The sequence below is a fragment of the Mytilus galloprovincialis genome, chromosome 2 (genome assembly GCF_965363235.1).
Source record: "Mytilus galloprovincialis chromosome 2, xbMytGall1.hap1.1, whole genome shotgun sequence".
In the NCBI taxonomy this organism is placed as follows: domain Eukaryota; kingdom Metazoa; phylum Mollusca; class Bivalvia; order Mytilida; family Mytilidae; genus Mytilus; species Mytilus galloprovincialis.
The window spans coordinates 1666480-1691119 of NC_134839.1; the positions used below are offsets into that span (position 1 = coordinate 1666480).

The following is a 24640-nucleotide window of genomic DNA, read 5'->3' on the forward strand; positions in this document are numbered from 1 at the left end:
CAATGGCATGCCAGACTATGTTATATTTATGATTAAGTTAATCCAAAATATATTTGGTCAAAGGTTTAAAGAAGTCACTTTTCACACATTAAAAAAAAAAAGATATATTTAAAAGAAAATGTTTTGAAATGAACCAAACAGCCTTTTACTTCTAATCTTCTCAATAGTTTCAAGAAATCCCCAAGACGGTTGTCAAATATTATATAGTTACACATTTTTGTTTATGGGCCAGCTGAAGCACACCTTCATGTGCAGGATTATCTTGCTGTGTTGAAGACCCATTGGTGGCCTTCAGTTTTTTTCTGCTCTTTAGTTGGGTTGTTGTCTCTTTGATATATTCCCCATTTCCATTCTCAATTTTATTTCACATGCTAAAATTATCCAAACATTTAAAGTACTTTTGCAACCATCAATAGATGATAAAGATAGGACTTATAGATAGTCTTAAGACTGTAACCAAATATCATCCAAACTTGCTTTTATTTTCTTAATTTAGAATTCAAAGTAAAGCAGATTTAAAGAGGTCAAGATCTAACATAAATTCTGTAATACCTTCATATCTCATTTCACATATAACATGAGTAGATGAATCTAGTCTTTATATTATAGAAATTTACCAAAGTTATCTTATTACAGCGAGATGACCTTTGAAATTTTAAATAAAAAGTGTCAAAGTAAAAGTAAATAGTAAATAAAAATCTATTATTTTTAAAGAAAACTTTAATTACTCAACAGTAATTTCATCCACTTTAAACTACAAAGAGTGTCCCATTCATATAAATTTAACTTTTCAAATTCTATACAGAACCTTTTTTTATTTGTCAATAAAACTAATTAACTTTTTCACCTACTACAGTAGTTTATATTATTGACGAAGTTTAACTTGACATTGTTTATAAATTTCAATTTTTCATTTCAATACAGAAACTTTTTTTTTTGTTTGTCAATAAAACTAATTAGCATGTTCACCCACTACGGTAGTTTTATATTATTGACGAAGTTTTGACATTGTTTATTTTCTATTGTAAAGTGTAGAACAAATTCCATTCACCAATTATAGATTTTGTTCCCCATGTATGTGGTAGATCGTTTTCAGTATTTATATGTTCGTGTACCAAACAATGGGGTAAGTGAGTTTGTATTTTATTGATTGAACCTCCGTAGGTCTAAAAATGCTGATGTAGAAAAAATTGTTAGCTAATGAGAGGCCATCTTTTGAGGGTTATGGTGTCTATATTAAAAATATTAAAGTTCTGGAAAACAAAATTGAAGTCTTCTTGTTTTTGTTGATGTAAAATTTTAATCTTAAAATTTACAGGTTAATTTGTAGGGAGACCAGTAATTGTCAAGTAAGAGAAATAGATTTTAAACCTTTTCTTTAAAGTACATGTATCTCAAATGAAAAAGTGCTTGAATATTCAAAGAGAAAATTGTAAGAAAAGATGAGTTACCTAAACATAAAGTTCATGAAGGGCTTGTGGATGAAAATAGCAGCGGTTCCAAACATCTTGATCAAGCATGAAATTATAAATATATAGGTTCTACAAATAATTTAATTAGCACCCTTGAAAATGATGTTTACCACATTAACATCAAGAAATTGTAAATTTCAAACTTTAAAATGTGAGTTTTATGACATGACTAAGCATATTATAGAGAGTGGATAAATATGCAAGTCAACTGGGTAAAGTGGTTCTGCTTCTCTTATAATACAAAGTGCAAAGTTCAGATTGGAGAAATTACATGAGAGAAATATTATCACAGGTTGTGGTTTATCAAAATTTATCAAACTGGCTAGAACCAGTTTAAATGCATACATATTGTTATCAATATGAAAATGACGAGATGTGGTATGTTAGCAATCATCCAACAGAGTTCAAATAAGTGGATATAATATACATAATTAGATGTGGTTTGAGTGCCAATAAGAAAACTCTCCATCCAAGTCACAATTTGTAAAAGTAAACCAGTATGAGCAATTTTAAGTCTGACAATGTACAGCCTTCAATAATGAGAAGAAAAAAAACAGTGTCATATTGTCAGCGAAGAGTGGGCTATTTTCAACCTTAATATTTTGTACTTACAGATAATAATAATGAATACCTTACACATTAACTGTTTGAATGTCATGATCTTGATCACAGGTTACTGTTGACCAATGCTGAAAAATGAACCTCAAATGATCGTAAACTATTAAACCATTTCTCCATTTATTTTATAAGTTGTTGCTCATATTTAAAAGTGGACTGTGTCAAACATTTTGCTTTTGAATTTCTGAAGTGCTCCATTGTTTTTCCTTTGTATTGGTGTAGGGCGGGTCATTTCTCTTAAATATATTTACTTTTATTAATGTAAAAAAAGATTAATGACCTTGGAAGCTTTTAAGATTATTTGAATTTAAGATTAATTTCCTATAAATTAAACACAAACATGTTGTTGAATACAAAAATACATCTTTAACATCTAAGTCTTGTTGTCTTATAAGCATGAACGACCTTGACAAATCTACTGATCTCTTGTGTTTTAGCATTAATTGACTTTTTTCTTTTATCATAGAAAGGGCAAAGTTGAGTTATGTGGTGAAATTATTTTCTAAAGAAAGGAATAAATAATGGGAAATTGAAACGGAAATCGTTTGAATATCTACGATTAACATGCAAAGTTACAATCTATCTGTCTTATGTTTACTGGAATTGTACATATATCATACAGTAAAATGTTGTTTAAAAAAAGGCAGACTATTCATCACTTGTACAGCATTCATTGCAAAATCTTCAGTTCATGAGAGGTTTTGGTTTGAACAGGTTTTACTGTAAAATAGATAATAAGAGGAAAAAAGTGCTTTTGAATCATTCTGTGTTGGGGTACTAATTTTCATGGATTCCACTGGTTCAAATAAACCACAAATTGAAATGTTAAGCAAAGGATTATAATTCCTATAGACATGTAAGCTGTCTGGCAAATCTGCACAATCAAATTTCCACTTAGGAAAATACAGATTTGACCTCAATCCACGAAAATTGGTATAGATGCTACTAAATGAATCTAAAGTACATGAATATGTCAACAAGACATCAACCTAACAATGCCAACTATACATGTGTGGTTTTTTTATTTGTAGATGGCAGCACAAATCAAAGATGGGCATTCAACAGACATGGTGACGAGGAGGACTTTGTATCAAGATACAACAGAATGACAGACGCTGGAAATGATTACTCAGTTTTTACCTCAAATCTCCCAGGTATGTTTCATCAATAATAATGACTATTAACTTGTAAGTTCCTCTCTAAAAGTCAGCTGTCTTGTGTAGTTTAACAGTTGCTTTTTTATATGAATAGAGTGATTGATTGAAAGGTGATTAATTCTACTTTCTGCAGTCTTAGTTATGTCAGTTTATATTGGTAGAGGAAGCCAGGGTACCTTGAAAGAACTTCGGACCATCTGCATGAAAAACTTGCAAACCCTAGTCAAACTTGAACTCACAACCTCAGCCTTGACAGACTAATGATCTGTGTAAATGAACTACTCATAACAACTTGGTCACAGAGGCCCTGAATAGAATAAGATGCAGAACACAGCAGCACAACAACAAACACCAATTTAGAGACCACCTAACATAGTAATATTTAATGGCAAGCTTTCAATTTTCTGTGATATTGTATATCATGCTCTAAATCTTCTTGGTATTGTATGGTATGCTCTAAATTTTCTAAACTAAATAAAGTCGGGAATGGCTTCAGCAAAGCCAACCAAACATTGAACATTAACACCGAAAAGAAATTGAAACAATTAAACTTGTAAAACTAAAAAGCGTCAAGCAATATAAAAAAGAAGATATGGTTTGATTGCAAATGAGACAACTATTCACAAGAGACCAAATGACACAGAAATTAACAACTATAGGTCACCATACCCCTTCAATAATAAACAAAACCCATACAAAGTTCTCTGTGTATATAACCTTCCCTTGTTGTTTTGATCTGTAGGGAAATAAATTATGAAAACCTATGCAATCTTTACAATGAACTTGAATTATACGTATTTTATTCTTTATGAAAAATAATTGAAAAACAAATTAACAGGACGCTGCTGACATTGTCAAATAGCTTAACAAACATAACATTTGCATAATCCTAAACAATACCAGTAAAAAAATTACATGTTCTCTCTGTTAAAAAATCCATTATTGATTTGAATTCTCCAGGCAATTTGAAAACATACTGATGCATATCAAAAATACTGTAATTTCATATATGTTAAGTGAAATTAATAAATTTACAAACATCCCTTATCAATATTTAATGTACAATCCATTGAATTACTCACATTTATTGCAAACAAACATTTCACATTTTCTTCAAAATTATTGAAACCATTTATTTTGTCTGACATGAATAAATAGAGAGAATTTGAGACTTCTAATTAAATCTTTATTGTCATTGACACATTGTTTACACATCATTGTTCATTTGTTCACGGTAATACTACAATACTACTGTTACAATAATAGGCTCAATAAGAAAAAATGTGTGTTTCCTATTACCCTACCCTCCCTTCTTTTTAAGCTCAAAATAGTCTTAAAGTTTTTTGTCATTTTTAAGTCAGACTGTCCCTCCCTAGGCTCAATGTAAAAAAAAATGGTAAAATAAGAAAAAGTGCCTACCTACTCTTTATTTTTCAAAGATGTAATAGGAAACACATAATTTTTTTTTTTGGCCTTATCATTGATGTAGGTAAAATGTTGGCAGCTTTTACTAATCATTGTTTGGGTTCACCCCACTATTCAAGATTTCGTTTTTGCCATTTGAAGCATTGATAGGATGCCCGCCCTTTTTTTCAATTGGAATGAAGACTAAAGAATTATTTTAAATGAGCAAAATTTTGGTCAAAGAATAAATGTTTTTGGGTAAAGATTGCATGAAATACAATCAAAGCCCTATGTTACTGACCTGATATCTAAATCTTCCAAGGCTTATCACCAGGCGCGTAGCTACGTTTACGTCAAAACGCTTGAATTCTGGTAAAACAATTATTTTAATCTCAATAAATAAAAAGATCTGGGTTAAAGAACACCAGTCTTGTAAATCTTTCTTCAATAGCTTGTAATTATATTCTTAATATACCTGATAAATGACCTCCCAAAGTACATCCAAGAGAGCAAAATCAGACTTATCGCAAATGACTGTATAGTCTACCGACAAATTAAAACTCATAACGACTGCCTCCAGCTTCAATAAGACGTAGAAGCTGCCATACAATGGGAACAAGATTGGATTATGTCTTTCCATCCGGGCAAGTGTGACATCATGAATATAACAACAACAAAAAATCCCATCCACTTTATCACAACATATATGGACACATTTTATAATCGGTAAACATGCTAAATACTTAGGTGTCACCATTTCAGCAGAACTAAAATTGAACAGCTACACCCAACAAACCGCCGCAAAAGCAAATAAATCATTATGTTTCATCAGAAGAAACCTTAAAGTCCAATCGCAAACAATTAAAAGACCAAAGTTAGAATAATATTGTTCTGTATGGGACACATGTACAAACGAAAATATAAAATCACTATAAAAAGTACAGAGACTGGCGACAAGATATGTGTGCAACACATATCACAACACCAGCAGTGTCACTGTGTCTACTACGAGATCCACCTATCTAACATACAAATTCAATGAAAAAATAAAGACCGCTACAAATTTTCTCTTTTCTCTCAAACCATCAAAGACTGGAACAAATTATCCTCTGAAATTACTGTAAAACACTACTACAGAAAACTTCAATGTGCTTCTTGAAGCGATAATCCCAGGCAATAACCACAGTTCCACGGAACCCTTTACGGATCTTTATAATGCACCTAAACATCTATGCAAAATAATCATTTCATATCCATTAACGACAATTGCACAAAAAAGGGTTTTAATTGAGTAATTGCTTTACCCCACGGTTCCTTTTAAACATATTTTAAAGTGACTGGTTTGGATATTTTCTCTGACACTAACTTCCCTTAGATTCCAAATCAACACAATGAATACATTAAACATCAATTTTTTTAAAAATAGTCCCGAAAGTATGTTCAAAGTTGGGGCGTACACTTAAAAATAGCCTAGCTATGCCACTAATCACTACCTTTTTGATATACAAAATATAGTGCATTGATCAAAACAATCTATACATCCTATCCATGAACATTTACAAAAAATTATTAATGTTAATATATGCTCAGATATTCAAGTCACAAAACCATGTTCCACCTGTCCAGAAAATAACATAATTTTTGCAAGGTGCAGGAATCTTATATCTGTTCTAAAAATATAAATGATGTCATTGTTAAAGTCATCTTTAAAAATTGGAGTTATCTCCCATTGTCTAGAATGCTTTATTCAATGCAATATTTCTAATTTTACTTCACACTGATAAATTAAAGCAATCTTTACAATTCAGTTCTTACAAGCACTTTGATTTAATCATAATCTGTTGGATATAAAGCAAAATGTCATTTATAAATTTCTTCTTTGGCTAAGTCGTTTCTTTTCATTTGTGAAGTCTCTGTGATGTGCAGTTACATTTCTAATTTTGTTCTAATGTCAAAGAAATATAATAGATATACTTATATATTTGAAAGGGACATAATAGATGTTAAAAAAGGCCAAAATATTGTAATGTGGTATGATTGCCATTGAGACAACTATCCACCAGAGTCTAAATGCCTTTGACATAGGCAACTAAAGGAGGCACGGTAGTATTTACTGGCCCATAAGGGATAATGACAGCCTTTTTAGAATTTTCACCACTTTTTAACACTGCAAAAAATTCTACATTCACAGTTAACTGAAGTACTTTCATTTTACTATTCAGAAATGAATTTGAATATGTATCATGACCGTTTACTTTTTTTGCTATTTTTAAAAACCTAAGGCCACCAGTACTTTTAGGTCTTTTATGGTGCAGTGAATACAAAATTTAAAAAAATTCTCAAAAATTCATTTTCATCTGTATGTAAAATTATTTCATATTTTTCTACACCTGATTCATCCCTCAGTTTGGGAAAGTATGTTCAGGTCCAGAGCTGGCATGTCAGTTAACTGCTAGTAGTCTGATGTTATTTATGTATTATTGTCGTTTTGTTTATTTTCTTTGGTTATATCTTCTGACATCAGACTCGGACTTCTCTTGGACTGAATTTTAATGTGCGTATTGTTATGCATTGGCTAGAGGTATAGGGGGAGGGTTGAGATCTCACAAACATGTTTAACCTGCCGCATTTTTGCGCCTGTCCCAAGTCAGGAGCCTCTGGCCTTTGTTAAGTCTTGTATCATTTTAACTTTTAGTTTCTTGTGTACAATTTGGAGTTTAGTATGGTGTTCATTATCACTGAACCAGTATATATTTGTTTAGGGGCCAGCTGAAGGACGCCTCTGGGTGCGAGAATTTCTCGATGCATTGAAGACCTGTTGGTGACCTTCTGCTGTTGTCTGCTCTATGGTCGGGTTGTTGTCTCTTTGGCACATTCCCCATTTCCATTCTCAATTTTATCAGTTGATACTGTAGTTTTTGTCCAATCACACTGTTTAGATACATTTACCTAAGTAGGGTAGACAAAAGAGCAACATAAATTCTGGAATGCAAATACTACTGTGCTACCTAAACATCAATGTTCAGCAGTCAATAATAAGCAAAACCAAAACCGTTAAGTCAGCTATAAAACACCACAACCTGACAAAATGTTAATCATTTTCAATGCAGAAACCAATACCCTACTTCTTATTAAACCATGCTGACTTTCTTTATGCAAATGTAGTTGCTTTAATTTGGTCATTAAAAACATTTTAAAAGTAGAGTACTTCTTATTTTTTCTTTATTATTTGTATAATTGATTTGATAACATTTTTTTTTTAAATTGAATTTGTATTACACAAAATATGATTTATTCACAAATATACTTGTTTATTTAATCTACAAATTATTAAATGAAATACTTGGTAATTTCAAATTTTGAAAAAAACACTCCATTTTTAATCAATGATGCACTCACAAATTGCTATTAAAATGTCAAATTTTGGGAGTGGCTTTAAATTTTTGTTATTATACCGTTAAATTATATTTCTGATATAATTCATTCAGTTAATAAAATATACTTAACCCTGCTTAAAAATTTCGCAATTTTGCATTTCAAATTTAAACTTTTTGTTACCAAATAATATGATATGTAAAAATAGAAACTGAGATAATATAAAATACAAAAATTCCTAAATAAAACATTCTTAAATTCATATTAAAAATATTTTCAAATATATTATAGAATATCTGACATCTTTTTAATGTGTATGATCTTTGCATATTTTATAGTTTTTGTAATAAAACATGCATTTGTAGAGTTATTTTTTAAGGATTTGACAGTTTGTTTAAAAATGATCTTTTGTTGACTTTGTCAATTATCTAAGAGCCTGTTGTGAGGAAATGGTTTTTCTTTTGCTTGAAGTCATTATTTCATATTCATTTTTTTTTCTGATTTTCATATAATATATTCCTGATGATTATTTTGATAATTACAAAAAAAAACTATAACCTTCCATCCTTTTCATTATGCTAATTTAAGATAATAAGATGCAAACTTCATATTTAATTCATTTTACTTAAAGGTTACATGCTTATATTTATCTAGTAAATATTTGACATTGATACTAAAAGTTAAGCTAAAGGAACATAAAAAAAAACCTTGGGTGAACTAAAAGCTTACTATATCATGTGAATGATATTGCTTATATTGCTGAAAAACAATATCTTGGCAAATGTGGCTGGCTGCTATCCTTTATTAAAAATTATATCTTGGCAGCTGTAGCTATTTATATATTGCTGAAAATCATAGAGTGGAAGCTATGGCTGCACATCCATTGCTAAAAATCGTATGATGGCAGATATGGTTGTTCATACATCGCTTAAAAAAACATATTGTGGCTGCTTGTCCATTGCTGAAAAATTGTGATGTCAGCTATGGCTGCTCATACATTGCTAAAATTCTATTGTTGCAGCACATCAATTGGTGACAAGTCAAATGATGGCAGAAATGGCAGCACATCTATTGTTCAAAATCATGTGGTGGCTGCTATTGCTGCACATCAATTGATAAAAAAATCATGATGGCAACTATTGCTGCTCATCCATTGGTAAAAAATCATGATAGCAACTATTGCTGCTCATCCATTGGTAAAAAATCATGATGGCAACTATTGCTGCTCATCCATTGGTAAAAAATCATGATGGCAACTATTGCTGCACATCCATTGGTAAAAAATCATGATGGCAACTATTGCTACTCATCCATTGGTAAAAATTTACATGGTGGCAGATATTGCTGCTCATCCATTGGTAAAAAATCACATGGTAACATATATGGCTGCTCATCCATTGGTAAAAAATCACATGGTGACAGATATTGCTGCTCATCCATTGCTTTAAATCATGTATAACCACTAAGGCTGCTCATCCATTGCTGAATAACAATTATGACTTTTAAAGGTTTTGAAGAACTGGGCTGTTGGGTTGATGACTGATTAAAGTTTCCCCTACCTTTTTATACATATTAGAAATAATGTTTTTAACATAGAATGAAGCTGAAATATGCATCAGTCTTGCCTTTGTTAATCTTATAAGGACGTATATGAATACACATGGATATACAACTTGCTAATACTTATTCAACTTGTAATTTTAGGTAATCAAAGAAACTCCACATTTAATGACACAGATGACAACCCTGTTGAAGCAGCAGCCATAAGAATCCAAGCTGCATACCGTGGACATACAGTACGACAAAATCTAAACAGTTGGAAACTTCCATCAGGGCAAACTGTTGGAGGTCACATCAGACGTGCTGGACAAGACGAGGTAGGTTTTGAGATTACTTTTAGATTTTAAACTTTTTTTCTCCTAACAAACAGAAGCTGTAATATTATTGTGTATGTTCTATTCTTCTGAAAGACTATTCTTCTTTTGAAAGCCTTCTTATGACCAGAATTAATGAAAACAAGCGAAATTTACACAAGAAAATGAAATTTCCTTAGTGAGTGACAGTGACACAGTATTTTGATTCATTCTGGGTAGCAAAATACTTGAGACAAGATTTATTGAAACCTTAACTATGAAAAATAGTTGTGAAGTGTATGACTACAGTTGAAAATTGAAATTTCAATAAGAATGGTAATATTCTGTTTGTGGATAAAAAAAAACTTTGTTTATCTTGCATATAATTTTTGTTTAGCTATAGGGGAAACTTTTACTCGTCAGTATATTTCTGAGCTTTTTGTAACCTGAAATATATTTAATGACTGATTTGTGTTTCAGGATGAATCATCAATAACTGAGACATCAACATTTAGTGAGATCACATTAACAGAAGATTCTGAAAATTCACTATTGTCTAATCGGAGACCAGTAAGTCTTATAATGTGTCTAATCAGTAGATTTGGTTTCCTCCACTGTCAGAGATGTTAGTTATTACTTGGTTCAAGTTGGAAAATGACAACTATTAACAAATGAATATATAATAGAAGCCAGCACATATTTTGGGAGGTTCTTTTTGCTCATGATGAGGATAATTTTATGATTATAAGTTTAAACTTCAATATTCAGTGTTTCAAAATCTGCAAAATATTACTGGATGAGAATAGTTTTTTTCTCTTAAAATACAAAACTCCTGATTTTTTATGAGAATATCAGGAGGGATACTGGACATCCAAAGGTGCTTAACAATATAAGAGTGGAGGAGCACCATCTATGAGGAGCACCACCTTTGAATAGCTTGTCATGATCCCCTGGGTTATCTGGTGATTTTCAACAAATCGCAAAGAACAAACAAAAATTTGCCTTTTTTAGCTCACCGTTCCAAAGGAAATGTGAGCTTTAGCCATCACTTGGCGTCCGTTGTCGTCCGTCTGGTGTAAACTATTTCAAACATCTTCTCCTCTGAAACCACTGAACCAATTCCAACCAAACTTAAGCTGAATGATCCTAGGGTATCTAGAATATAGTTTGTGTTTTATTTTCTGTTTCGTCAAAAAACATGGCCACCATGGCCAAAAAATTTGAATAATAGAACATAAGGGTAAAATGCAGTTTTTGGCTTATATTTCACAAACCAAAGCAGTTAGAGCAAATCTGACATGGGGTTAAAGTGTTCATAATGTAAAATTCTATCAGCCTTGAAATTTTCAGATGAATCTAATATCCCATTGTTGGGTTGCTGCCACTAAATTGGTAATTTTAAGGAAATTTTGCAGTTTTTATACGCCTGTCAAAATTTTGACGGGACGTATTATGGTATACAAATGTCCGGTGTCCGTCCGTCCGTCCGTCTGCCCGGCGTAAACATGTCGCACCGTAACTTGAGAACGACTTATCCAAATTTCATGAAACTTAACATAGTTGTTTCTTATGATGGTCAAATGATCTGTATACTTTTTGGTGAAAATAAGATTAAAACTTTTTGAGTTACGGCACTGGGTAACTAAAACAGGGGTGTGTTTTTTTCACATGTCGCACCGTATCTCAAAAACGATTCTTGATTATGGCTTAAAACTTTAAACACTTCTTAGTTATATTAATCTTAATATCTGTATACTTTTTGGTGATGATTCAAAATTTTATTTTTGAGTTATTGAGTATTTTGTAAAAAAGGGGGAGGTTTTTTTACATGTCGCACCATATCTCAAAAATGATTTATGATTATTTCTTAAAACTTTACACATGTCTTTGTTATATTAATCTTAAGATCTATATACTTTTTGGTGATGATTCAAAATTTCATTTTTGAGTTATTGAGTATTTTGTAAAAAAGGGAAGGTTTTTTTTTACATGTTGTTCCGTATCTCAAAAACAATTTATGATTATTGCTTAAAACTTTACACACTTCTTTGTTATATTAATTTAAAGATCTGTATACTTTTGGTGATGATTCAAAACTTTATTTTGGAGTTATTGAGTATTTTGTTAAACAGGGAAGGGTTTTTTTACATGTTGCGCTGTATCTCAAAAATAATTTATGATTATTGCTTAAAACTTTACACACTTCTTTGTTATATTAATCTAAAGATCTGTATACTTTTTGGTTTTGATTCAAAATTTTATTTTAGTGATATTTAGTTTTTTGTAAAAAAAAAAAAACAGGGATGGGGGTTTCACATGTCCCGCCGTGTCTCAGAAACTATTTATGATTATTGCATAAAACTTCCACACAAGACGTCAGGCGTATCATGCGCGCAGCTGTTTATTTGTTATTATCTTGAATAGTATTATGATAAAGATAAGCTGTAAACGGCAAATATGTTCAGCAAAGTAAGATCTACAAATAAGTTTCAAACACTTATTAATATACATTAAACCCAAAAAAAACAAACTACAATGAAATTGGACACTTCAACTATAAAGCGAAAGATAAAAATTAAGGTGAGCGACTCGTTTTAGAATCTAATGCCTTTCACCAATATTTTCACAAACGTACCCCAAACATTGTGATTGGCTTATAACAACCTAAACAGTAGGAATTCAAACAAAGATGTCATTTTCATTTTGGGATACGAACAGTGAAATTACCCATAATCTTTTAAATTCTTAAACAGAAAGTTGTTATTGGAAATTGAATCAGCAAGTATGTAAAGTTTATCAGGTCATGGGTGTAATATGCAGATATCATGTGAGCTAACTGGAAGAACACATATTTTACCAATACTCTTTATTTAAGTACTAAGGATAAATGCATAAGCTCGAAATGTTTAAATCCATTCTATCAAAAATCCATTTATTCAAGAAAGAGCATATTTTCTTCCTTTTACATATACTAAATTAAATTTCTTTGTTAAATATTTCAACATTATTGATAATGACATAAAAATGAAAGCTATGAATAATATCGAAAAAAAAAACAAGGGCAAAGAATTGGAATATATTAAGTTTGTTAATATTGTTCCATCAATAATGAATCAGTGATATGAAACAGTGATAACTTCACATGGCTTTATGTTATTTGAGTGGTAAAATTTCATTATTTTTTTTGTTGCATCAAAATGAAAAATTCATGACAAAACCAGTGTGAATTGTTTGCAAGATGTAAATGTGATCTTTATTTAAGAAATTGCTTCTACTCATTATATTACCATTTAACTTTCTATTGATTTATATAGATAGTTAAGTTAAATGGTGCATATACTTTGGCTGACCTTTTTCATAGAAATGTGTTAATGTGTTACACATTTCTCATGAGATTACAATGCAGTCATTTAGTTTAGTGATTGAGATCATGAATATGCATATTTATCCCTTGAGGGCTCCCACGGGATCATTTTTTCCTTCACGAACTATTTAGTAAATGTTATATTTTACCTCTTTAGTTCCTAATTTGAAATTAATATTCATAGGAAATCATTAGATATGTTTATTATTTATGTACCTCTAAACAAAACATTAGAAATAAAAGTAAATGAACACGTTTATTATTGATGTTCGGAATAACGTAATTTCAAAAATTTATCTTGAGGTCTTTGCGTTATTTGTTGTCTGTTGTCACTTTTATAAAGTATTGACTAGACGAATGCACAATTTTTATAACTTTAGGGAACAGCATATTTGTAAACTAAATATTTAAGCTTTTCATTGATGAATATCATTTTCATGTCAGATACATTTGCGAAATGGAACAAAGACAAATTAATGAATAAAAGTACAATATTTGGTATTCATCTTTGTTTAGTGGTTTGAGAGTTGTAGCTGTATTGTCATTGATGACTTTGATCAAAACCAGTTAGAATAAAATGTGTTACCTTTAAATTCCTCATTCGAGATTAAAATGCAAAGTGAATGCATCTCAGATATAGTTCAAATCATTCCCCATCAAGTCAAAGAGAGTAATTATTAGTTAAATTGTAAATCTCATGTTGGTGTTTCGGGTAAATTGTAAATCTTATGGTACTGCATGTAAATTCTAAGTCTTGTGTTGATACTGCAGGTAAATTGTAAATCTCATGTTTGTATAACAGGTAAATTGTAAATATCATGTTGGTAATGCAGGTAAATTGTAAATCTCATGTTTGTATAACAGGTAAATTGTAAATATCATGTTGGTAATGCAGGTAAATTGTAAATCTCATTTTGGTATAACAGGTAAATTGTAAATATCATGTTGGTAATGCAGGTAAATTGTAAATCTCCATTTGGTATTGCAGGTAAATTGTAAATCTCATATTGGTATTGTAGGTTGGTTCAGGGTTACGAGATAGAGATTTTCATGCTGGCGGACATCGCCACCAAGGTCCTACAGAAATGGTCATACCACGTCCTTCAACACAACACAGAGGAGGAGGAAAATATTCATGGGAGGAATCTCGTCCAGATCCAGATAATGTCTTCAATGTATTTGCTAGACATCAACGAAATCAAGGTACTTGATACATATTTATTAGTGGTATAAGCTGTCAGTGGAAATTATTTCAAGGTATCTATTTTTAGTATAAAAATATTTGAAGTTCAAATTTCTTCTTTTTCATGAATATAAAAAAAATTGAGAATCGAAATTGGGAATGTGTCAAAGAGACGCGACCAAATAGCGAAAAAAAAAAGCTGAAGGCCACCAGTGATCGATGTCAATTAATCAATTATCTTTTACATTTTTTATCTACAAATGTCTGTAAAATTGTGAAGTGTCAGCAGTCTGTTGGGTACTGTTTTTCTACAAATTAAATGTTGTTATTTTAGTATTATCATTTCTGATATATTTTCACATGTATTAAGTTCAAGATTAAGATGTAAGTAGATATAAATCCTGAATTTAATTTATTGTTTTCTTAGATATCCTGTAAATTCATTCAGCAAGTATAGACTAATTCAGAAATTATTGGTGCATTTATTATTGAGAAATTAGAATTTTAGACAAAAGTTCAATTTTAAATTTGTGCAATATTGAGAAACTTCCTATTTAATTCATATATAAAAAAAAATACAAGTTCAAATTATTGAGATTATAACCCTTTCACATTTTTCTCAATAATAAAAACATCGCAATAATTTCTGAATTTACTGTATGTAAATATTTATACTTCTAGACAAACAACGACAAGGATATTCAACAGAACCAAAGAAAATGGAAGAGGAGTACAGAAAGGAACTGGTTACCTCACAACATACAGCTCCAAAGATTAGGTCCACACAAAATAGTCTGCCTAGAAACAGAAGTCCAGGAGTTGGTGCTAGAACAAATAGTCCTGGCTTTGGTTTGAGGAGTGAAGCATCAGTACATCATAGTATTAAATCAAGGTAATACGACTGCTTTTAGGCTGTTTTGAATTTTCAGAATGTTCAGCAATGGTTTTAAGGCTTTTCTACCTCGGGCATAGATTACCTTAGCTGTATTTGGCAACACTTTTAGGAATTTTGGATCTCAATGCTCTTCAACTACGTACTTTATTTGTTTTTGTTTTTTTAACTTTTTTGGATTCAAGCGTCACTGATGAGTCTTTTGTAGACGAAACGCGCGTCTGGCGTAAATATATAAGATTTAGTCCTGGTATCTATGATGAGTTCATTTGTGATACCTACTCATTGTAATTTACTCATTGAATATTTCCTTATAATATCATATATTATGAATAAATATGTTTTAAATTCTATTAAAAAAGGATATATCCCTAAAGAATTGGAAACATTTATATATATTGTATGTGCTGTGCAAAATATATACCTCTTTCATTATAGAAATCAATTAAAAACAATGTAAACTGTAAATGTTAGACTGAGCTTAGGGATTGACCTAAGTTCAAATAGAAGATCATTAGAATTTTTAATTTTTTTTCAGAAATGAAGACACCAGACCAAAGACTTCTGTGAGCTTTAAACCACTACCATCTGAGAGTGAACATGACGACACATTCCAAGAAGTTTCCTATTCTAGACAGTTTGAATTGTAAGTTACTTGTTTGGGTTTATCAAAATCTTCTTGTGGGCCTTATTGCTGCAGAGTATTTGCCATCTTGCACAACTAATGTCCCTTTCCCTGGGTACATTATGTAAAATTGAGAAAGGAAATGGGGAATGTGTCAAAGAGACAACAACCCGACCATAGAACATATTATATGTTTAATCCTGTGATCATTATAGGGTTTTTTGCTAGGTACATTATAAGTTTATTTATTGGTACATTGTAGGTTTATTCTTGGGTACATTGTAGATATTTAATTGCCCATAGCTCATAAAGAGCGTTAACTTATCTTTATTAACAAAAAAAGAAGTATATAATAAATTATTGTTTATATTTGTGACAGTCAATTCTTGATAACTATCAAAATTGTGATATTTGATAATGTGTGAATTTTCATTTAGGTGATGCACATCTCTATTATTAATATGTCATAAACCACGATATCTGAATTAACATAATAAAAAAATTACAAACAGGATTTCTTTTATTCATTTAAATTGTTTTAAACTGCAAAAGTACACATGTCATTTTGTTATATAGCCTATAAGTTTTATCTTGTTTTACAGATTAAGTCTTGCTCAGTCAGAATAATGTGACTCCGCAGGTTTATATGTCTTCCTGATGACCTTGAGAACTAACATGTTCCAAATCTGGTTCAATGTGTAGGTCTAGAACAAAACAGGGAACATCTAATTTACAGGTTCTTGTTCTAATTTGCATGTAATGTTCTCCACTAGACATTTAAGAACGTCCATCCCTCAGATATAGCCTCATGTGATTTTTTTTTACAGGAGTAAAGATGACAGAATTAAGCCTGAAAAAGCTTCAGTGTTGTCTCATTCCAAACCTAGTCAAAAACATTCTGCTGATACAGATACAGATACCTCAAGTATAGAAGACTTCTCTAGAATAGAGGTTTGTTTAAAAGTATTAATGAAATCTGTATCTCATTTCTGAAAACAAACTGTCCGTCTGAAATGTAAATGCATAAATAAAAGGTTTTAACATGTATTGCATTTAAATATACTTAAGACAAAGAAAGTACAAACACAACAAAGAATGAATAAAAATAAGGAGATGTGGTGTGATTCCCAATGAGACAACTATCCTCCTGAGTGAAAATGAAGTGTATGTATTCAGTCTAGACCACCATACTGCCTTCTATAAATGAGGGAAAAAGCTATACGGTACAGGTGGCTATGAACAGTTCATACATAAAAAAGTGAAACAGCTCAAATGATGTCTAATTTATAAGACAAATTAACAAAAAAAAAGACAGACATGAACCACAACAACTAAACATTTTTTAAAGATCCATGACAATGAGCCATTGCGGTCAAGGTTGACTTTTTCACTGTTTTCTGCCCTTTTTATAAGACCGCAAAAATTTTAATTTTTCGTCGTATATTGCTATCACGTTGGCATCTGCGTCGTCATCGTCGTCCGAATACTTTTAGTTTTCGCACTATAACTTTAGTAAAAATGAATAGAAATCAATGAAATTTTAACACAAGGTTTATGACCACAAAAGGAAGGTTGGGATTGATTTTGGGAGTTTTGGTCCCAACATTTTAGGAATTAGGGGCCAAAAAGGGCCCAAATAAGCATTTTCTTGGTTTTCGCACTATAACTTTAGTTTAAGTGAATAGAAATCTATGAAATTTTGACACAAGGTTTATGACCACAAAAGGAAGGTTGGGATTGATTTTGGGAGTTTTGGTTCCTACAGTTTAGGAATTAGGGGCCAAAAAAGGGCCCAAATAAGCATTATTCTTGGTTTTCACACAATAACTTTAGTATAAGTAAATAGAAATCTATGAAATTTAAACACAAGGTTTATGACCATAAAGGGAAGGTTGGGTTTGATTTTGGGAGTTTTGGTCCCAACAGTTTAGGAATAAGGGGCCCAAAGGGTCCAAAATTGAACTTTGTTTGATTTCATTAAAAATTGAATAATTGGGGTTCTTTGATATGCTGAATCTAAAAATGTACTCAGATTTTTGTCGAGCCTGCAACTTTTGTTGCAGAAAGCTCGACATAGGGATAGTGATCCGGCGGCGGCGGTGTTAGCTCACTTTTTAAAAGCTTTATATTTTAGAAGGTGGAAGACCTGGATGCTTCATACTTTGTATATAGATGCCTCATGTTACGAAGTTTCCGTCAGTCACATGTCCAATGTCCTTGACCTCATTTTCATGGTTCAGTGACCACTTGAAAAAAAAGTTAAGATTTTTTGTAATGTTGAATTCTCTCTTATTATAAGTAATAGGATAACTATATTTGATATGTGCGTACCTTAATATAAGCAATAGGGCTAGTATATTCGGTGTATGGAAGGACTGTAAGGTGTACATGTCCAACTTGCAGGTGTCATCTGACCTTGACCTCATTTTCATGGTTCAGTGGTTATAGTTAAATTTTTGTGTTTTGGTCTGTTTTTCTCATACTATATGCAATAGGTCTTCTATATTTGTTGTATGGAATGATTGTAAGGTGTACCTATCTAGCGGGCAGATGTCATGTGACCTTGACCTCATTTTCATGGTTCAGTGTTTATAGTTAAATTTTTGTGTTTTGGTCTGTTTTTCTCATACTATATGCAATAGGTCTTCTATATTTGTTGTATGGAATGATTGTAAGGTGTACCTATCTAGCGGGCAGATGTCATGTGACCTTGACCTCATTTTCATGGTTCAGTGGTCAAAGTTAAGTTTGAGTTTTGGTCTTTTTATCTAATACTATATGCCATAGGTCATCTATATTTGGTGTATGGAAATATTTTATGATCTTTATGTCAGTTGCGCAGGTTTTATTTGACCGTGACCTCATTTTCACGGTTCATTGCACAGTGTTAAGTTTTTGTGTTTTGGTCTATTTTTCTTAAACTATAAGTAATAGGTCAACTATATATGTTGTATAGAAGCATTGTTAGCTGTACATGTCTGCCTGGCATGGTTCATCTGACCTGGACCTCATTTTCAAGGTTCATTGGTCTTTGTTTAGTTATCTTGGTTAATGTTAAGTTTATGTGACAGTTGTATTAAAGCTTAGCTTTATACTTAGGACTATCAACATAATATCAATGATTAGTATAGAAGGCGAGACATTTCAGCATGTGCACTCTTGTTTATTATTGGCCCAGTTTTCAAGTTGGTCCAAATCGGGGTCCAAAATTAAACTTTGTTTGATTTCATCAAAAATTGAATAATTGGGGTTCTTTGATATGCCAAATCTAACTGTGTATGTAGATTCTTAATTTTTGGTCCCGTTATCAAATTGGTCTACATTAAAGTCCAAAGGGTCCAAAATTAAACTAAGTTTGATTTTAACAAAAATTGAATTCTTGGGCTTTTTTGATATGCTGAATCTAAACATGTACTTAGATTTTTGATTATGGGCCCAGTTTTCAAGTTGGTTCTAATCAGGATCCAAAATTATTATATTAAGTTTTGTGCAATAGCAAGAAATTTTCAATTGCACAGTATTCACCAATAGCAAGAAATCTTCAATTGGACAGTATTGTGCAATAGCAAGAAATTTTCAATTGCACAGTATTGTGCAATAGCAAGAAATTTTCAATTGCACAGTATTGCGCAATAGCAAGAAATCTTCAATTGCACAGTATTGTGCAATAGCAAATATTTTCAATTACTCAGTATTGCGCAATAGCAAGAAATATCTAATTGCAATTTCAATTGGAGTTATCTTTCTTTGTCCAGAATAGTAGTTGAATCAACTTAAATCTTTGTTTTATACAATACAGATATATAATTAATATTTCAATTGGAGTTATCTTTCTTTGTCCAGAATAGTAGTTGAATCAACTTAAATCATTGTTTTATACAATATACAATGTATATTCACTTTTTCTACCAACTGATAAATTAAAACAATCTTTACCATTCAGTGATAACAAGCACTTTATTTTACATTTTAATATTTTATGATGTATTTAAATGAGTAGTTATTGTTGCAAACTCCATTAGAAATTTGAATTGAGTTTGGAAAAAGGGAAAGGGGGATGTGAAAACAAATGGGGGTTGGGGGTTAAATTTTTTTCATTTCAGAATCCAGCTTGAATGTTGTGTCCATACTTGCCCCAACCGTTCAGGGTTCAACCTCTGCGGTCGTATGAAGCTGCGCCCTGCGGAGCATCTGGTTTTATAAATAGAATAGAATCAATGCATGCAAAAAAAAATTCTCTTGACTACAGACAATATGCATCAAATAAAATTGATAAACTATATTGTAATTTTACTGAAGTAAAACTTTCTTGTTATTAGGAACCAGACAGACGTTACCCACATGTTGTACCAGACGATGACAACTCAACAACGCCTAAAGCCTCATTACGATACTCACCTGACACATTAGAGAGGAAGTTCTATTCTGAACTCAACCAGTTAGAGAGTATGGAAGAGTCCATGCGACAGTTGACAGGGGTGGAGAGGACCAGAGCTGTCTCTATGGCACAACAGGAAACTGTTTCACTTGCTCAGATGTTGAAGGTAGATATGAGATGTTTCAGGTGGTACCCAACACTTTCACTAAAAATAATTTGGCTCTTTTAACTTTCATAAAATTTTGTCAAAGTATTTACTTTCACACTTTAACAAAAATATAAATATTTTAAAAAATTTGAACCAACCGTTGAGTCAGAAAAATTACACTGGTTATAAAAGCAATTTAACAAACACCAATTTTGATCATTGAGAAGCTTAATATTCCTTTTACAACACAACGTAATTAAAACATTAAGCTGACTTTACAGAGTTATCTCCCTGTAGTGTTAGGTACCACCTTAAAAATGCAGCTTCAGTGAATTTAACCCCTGAAATGATTGTCTGAATATACTGATCAATCCTCTTGTCAAGACAAAGGTTAATGCAGCAGGAAATGCATTTATGGTTTTGATAGGAGTTAGTATTGACCAATTTTTAAGATTTTTGGTTACAAAATGATGTGTTTGTGTATAATCATATTTATCAAGTAAACTATTTTAATGAAAATTACATAGTGTATGGATCTATCAGTTCTAAAAAATGGTTTAACTACAGGAAGATAATTCTAACTCAAAATTTTATAGGAGATATTGCCTAAATGTTTTCGTTGCTACACTAAAGCTCATACAACATATCATTTAGTTTGATGTTCATTCTGCCAAACTGCAAAATGAAAGCTATCTTTACATTTTGGTGCTAACAAGCACTATGATTTGAGTTCACTGCACATAATATACATTATCAATTATCTCTTCTAGGCTCGACAGCAAACTCATGAAAGAGACATGAAACTTTTGGAAATCAAGGTTCAAAAAGAAAAGCAGGAAGCAGCCAGAATAGAAAAACAAATGGAGGAAGCCAAACAAAGGAGTAAAGAAGCATCACAGAATGCTAAAGATGTCATGATGAGGGTACGAGGGGATGGAAGGGAGGCAGAGCCTAGCGCAAAGTACAACAATAACAACAAACTTGACAATAGTGATAACATCAGACCCAAACGTGCTGTTAAACAAGTAAGGACAAATCAAATACATGTACATTTGTTTCCTGCCTCCTGGCATACAAAATTGGGTAGTACAGTAGGTAAAATTATTTTGTCTTGAAACCATCCTCAAAACACTAAATTATGATGAAGTATAGAATCTTTTTTGTTTTTGTTATTACAGAATTTTATCTTGTAAAAAAAAACCAGTTCAAATATTAATTTTGTTTTGAAAACATTTTAAAAAATGCTACAAGCTAGGTATATTATTTTTTACATTTTGGGGTCGAAACAATCTTTCTTAAGCCTTTCAAGATTTTTGCAGAAAAGGTCTGCCTAATGATGTAATATTTCCCCAATTTTTTTTTTGGTTATGCTAATTAGAACTGTTTTAAGTCTTCAAATATATATATGATCATTCAAAGAACAAAGGTAATAATAAAACATTATTCCTTGTATTGCAGAATCAGTCAAGCAGTGATTACAGGGCACCAGACTCAGCCAGGTCATATAGTGAAAAAACATCCCTGAAAACAGCACCCTCCTCATATAGTGAGAAAACCAAAACAGCATCTTATACATCATCAAGGTGAGGTATTATGCAGTTAAATTGTATTCAGGGATCTCTCCATTTAATTTGTTTGTGCCCTCGCCAAGGCAGAGGGGGCATTAGTTTTTACCCTTGTCTATCCCTACGTCTGTATGTCCCAAAGTTAGTTTCTGTTCTCAAACTTGAGTTGGCCTCAACCAAATGTTATGAAACTTTTACACAATGCTTATGCACAGAAAACACCAATTAGGTTTGAATTTTGGTAGCATCACTTGAACTGTTTTTTTTATGTATTTGGAAGATGATCATTGACATTGAAAAGGGTAACTGAATGAACATAAGCTTTTGAATCTGTGCCTTTTTTCACTATAATCCTTACTAAATCTAAATATGGAGTGGCAAAAGATATCAAAGAGATAAACAAATTTATCAAAAATGTACCAACAATGCCATGGCAAAAAATGAAGTAAAAAAAAGACAAACAACAGCACATGAAACAAAAAATATTGAAAACTAATGGCTGAGCAACTCAAACCCCACTACAATCAAGAAGATTTCAGGTGTATTGTAGGCAGTTTCTGAACCATGTGGCAACTTACAACTAATTATAATTGTGAGACTTTTTTGATAAAACAGAGTTGCTGAATCTTAAGTGAATCCATCAGTTCCAGATATCAATGCTTTGCCAGAAGAAATTGTAAATAATATTTTAATTAATTCTTGTTTAACATTTTCAGGAGTGTGTCTGTAAAGACAGCAAGCGATACCCAGAAGGGTCGTGACAGTGACTCCTCCATCCGATCTGTCAGTGGTGCTGATGCTAAAGATGAGTCAAAGTCAGAGAGTATATTAGAAGAGTTATCTCAAGGTGAGCGAAGGTGTCATTAGAAACGTGTGGGTAATTAGAGTAAGGACAGTTTCTGAATTTGTAGATGTGAAAATATTTTTTTGGGAGATGTATTAAAGTTGAGACCAGTAATAGTATTTGTATGTTAAAACATAGAAACAGGCATACAATAAAGACAGCAATTGGCACATTAGTTTTTGCATAACCCTTTCCTCCATAGTGACGCCTTTTGACGCCACCCCCTTTACTCCATAATGAGGCCTTTTGACGCCTGTGTAGTACCTCAGTTGAAACGCTTTGACTACAAAGTGTCTGCAGTAGACTTAATAAAATTTGTATCCAATATGAAAAGAAATATCGTAGGAATATCCTACTTTAATTCATTTGATGAATTATTTGTTTTTCGCAATGCATTAATACTTTAAAGCATATTTTTAGCATTTTATTGAAAAATCCTTATGCGAATCAAGTATGCAAAAAAAAAAAATTCAATGGAGGAAAGGGTTAAGGAATTTGGCTTGAGTGGCATCTTAAAAGATGCAAAAAAAAATATAATTTTAAAGAATGATTAAAAATAGTGTAATTAATTTCATGTTCAAATTTCATTTTAAAAAGATCCAACAAATTATTTTACAATTGGAAATAGGAGTAAAAGCTAGCTTTCTGCTTCAATCTACTTGAATATTCACTCTCTAATCTCTACGACGTGAAGCAGTCTTAAAAAACTTGTTTATTTTACAGCATCTGGTGATGAATATTCTATTAACTTTGATGACACAATGACAGAAGATGAAATTGAAGAGAAATCATTCAAGGCCATTTTACCGTCAGAAAGTCATCGTAAACGTGCCAAAAAACATCACCTTGATAATATGTCTGTCACATCAGATGAAGGATCAGGTAAGGAAAGATACCAATCAGAAAATCCTAAAAATAATATTTACATCACTGGTAAAAATGTACTTTTGGCTTATAGTAATTTCTCCATCAGATTTATGAATTATTTGCCATAATTGATTTTTAATCCCCTTATATGGAATGGGACATTGAGTTTTTCCCAAGCTTGTTTGAAGGTCTGTCATTTAACCAATAAGGGATGAGAATATTTCATAGTATATTATGTACATTGTATGAACTAAAATACAAAATGACATTTTATGACTTGATGTGCAGACATACATATTTATATATGTTCTTAAATTTTGGATTTTAATACATGTACCTGAAAAAAGCTCTGTTCCAACTAAAATTTAATAACAAATATATTTCACGGTATTTTCTATGACATACACATGTAAGATACAAGTAAAGATATTTTATGCTTATAGAATGTTAATAATATTTGTAGTGCCAAGTACCCCTCGAATTTCGGTAGATGATCTTGGGTCATATGTTCTGGGAGAAGATTCCTTTAACAAATTTACAGAAGAAATGGTGAAACAGTTTATGAAGGAAGAGGAAATGAGAGCCCAGCACCAGACTTCTCTTCTCCAACTTAGAGAAAAAGCTCTTGTAGAGAAAACCAAAGCTGAACTAGAGTGGTTAGAACAACAAAAGGGAAGAATTAGAAACAAAGGGGCTGACGATTCCTATCCACAAATTATAAAACGTCAGAGAGGACTCAAGATGAAACTTCAAGAGCAACAGGTAAAATTATCAGCTATATTTAAGGAACGTTTTTCCTTGAAAACCGAAAAAAACATTCAAGATATAAAAGATAAATAGTTTTGACTTATTAATGGAACAAACGTTGCTACATCTAATTTGTTGTCTTTTTATA

The 24640-nt window shown here is 31.6% G+C and overlaps 1 protein-coding gene across 6 annotated transcripts in view; it reads left to right on the forward strand.

The window, feature by feature from the left end:
- LOC143062659 (centrosome-associated protein 350-like) overlaps positions 1-24640 on the forward strand; it is a 137241-nt gene that overhangs the window by 96950 nt on the left and 15651 nt on the right. For all 6 annotated transcript variants that reach the window (XM_076234348.1, XM_076234349.1, XM_076234351.1 and 3 more), the window contains 13 exons: positions 3122-3244; positions 9731-9903; positions 10360-10449; positions 14263-14446; positions 15108-15318; positions 15857-15964; positions 16771-16894; positions 20263-20487; positions 21240-21494; positions 21928-22052; positions 22751-22881; positions 23602-23760; positions 24209-24507. In XM_076234348.1, the coding sequence (XP_076090463.1) occupies positions 3122-3244; positions 9731-9903; positions 10360-10449; positions 14263-14446; positions 15108-15318; positions 15857-15964; positions 16771-16894; positions 20263-20487; positions 21240-21494; positions 21928-22052; positions 22751-22881; positions 23602-23760; positions 24209-24507 (2207 nt within the window). The remainder of the gene's footprint in view (positions 1-3121; positions 3245-9730; positions 9904-10359; positions 10450-14262; positions 14447-15107; positions 15319-15856; positions 15965-16770; positions 16895-20262; positions 20488-21239; positions 21495-21927; positions 22053-22750; positions 22882-23601; positions 23761-24208; positions 24508-24640) is intronic.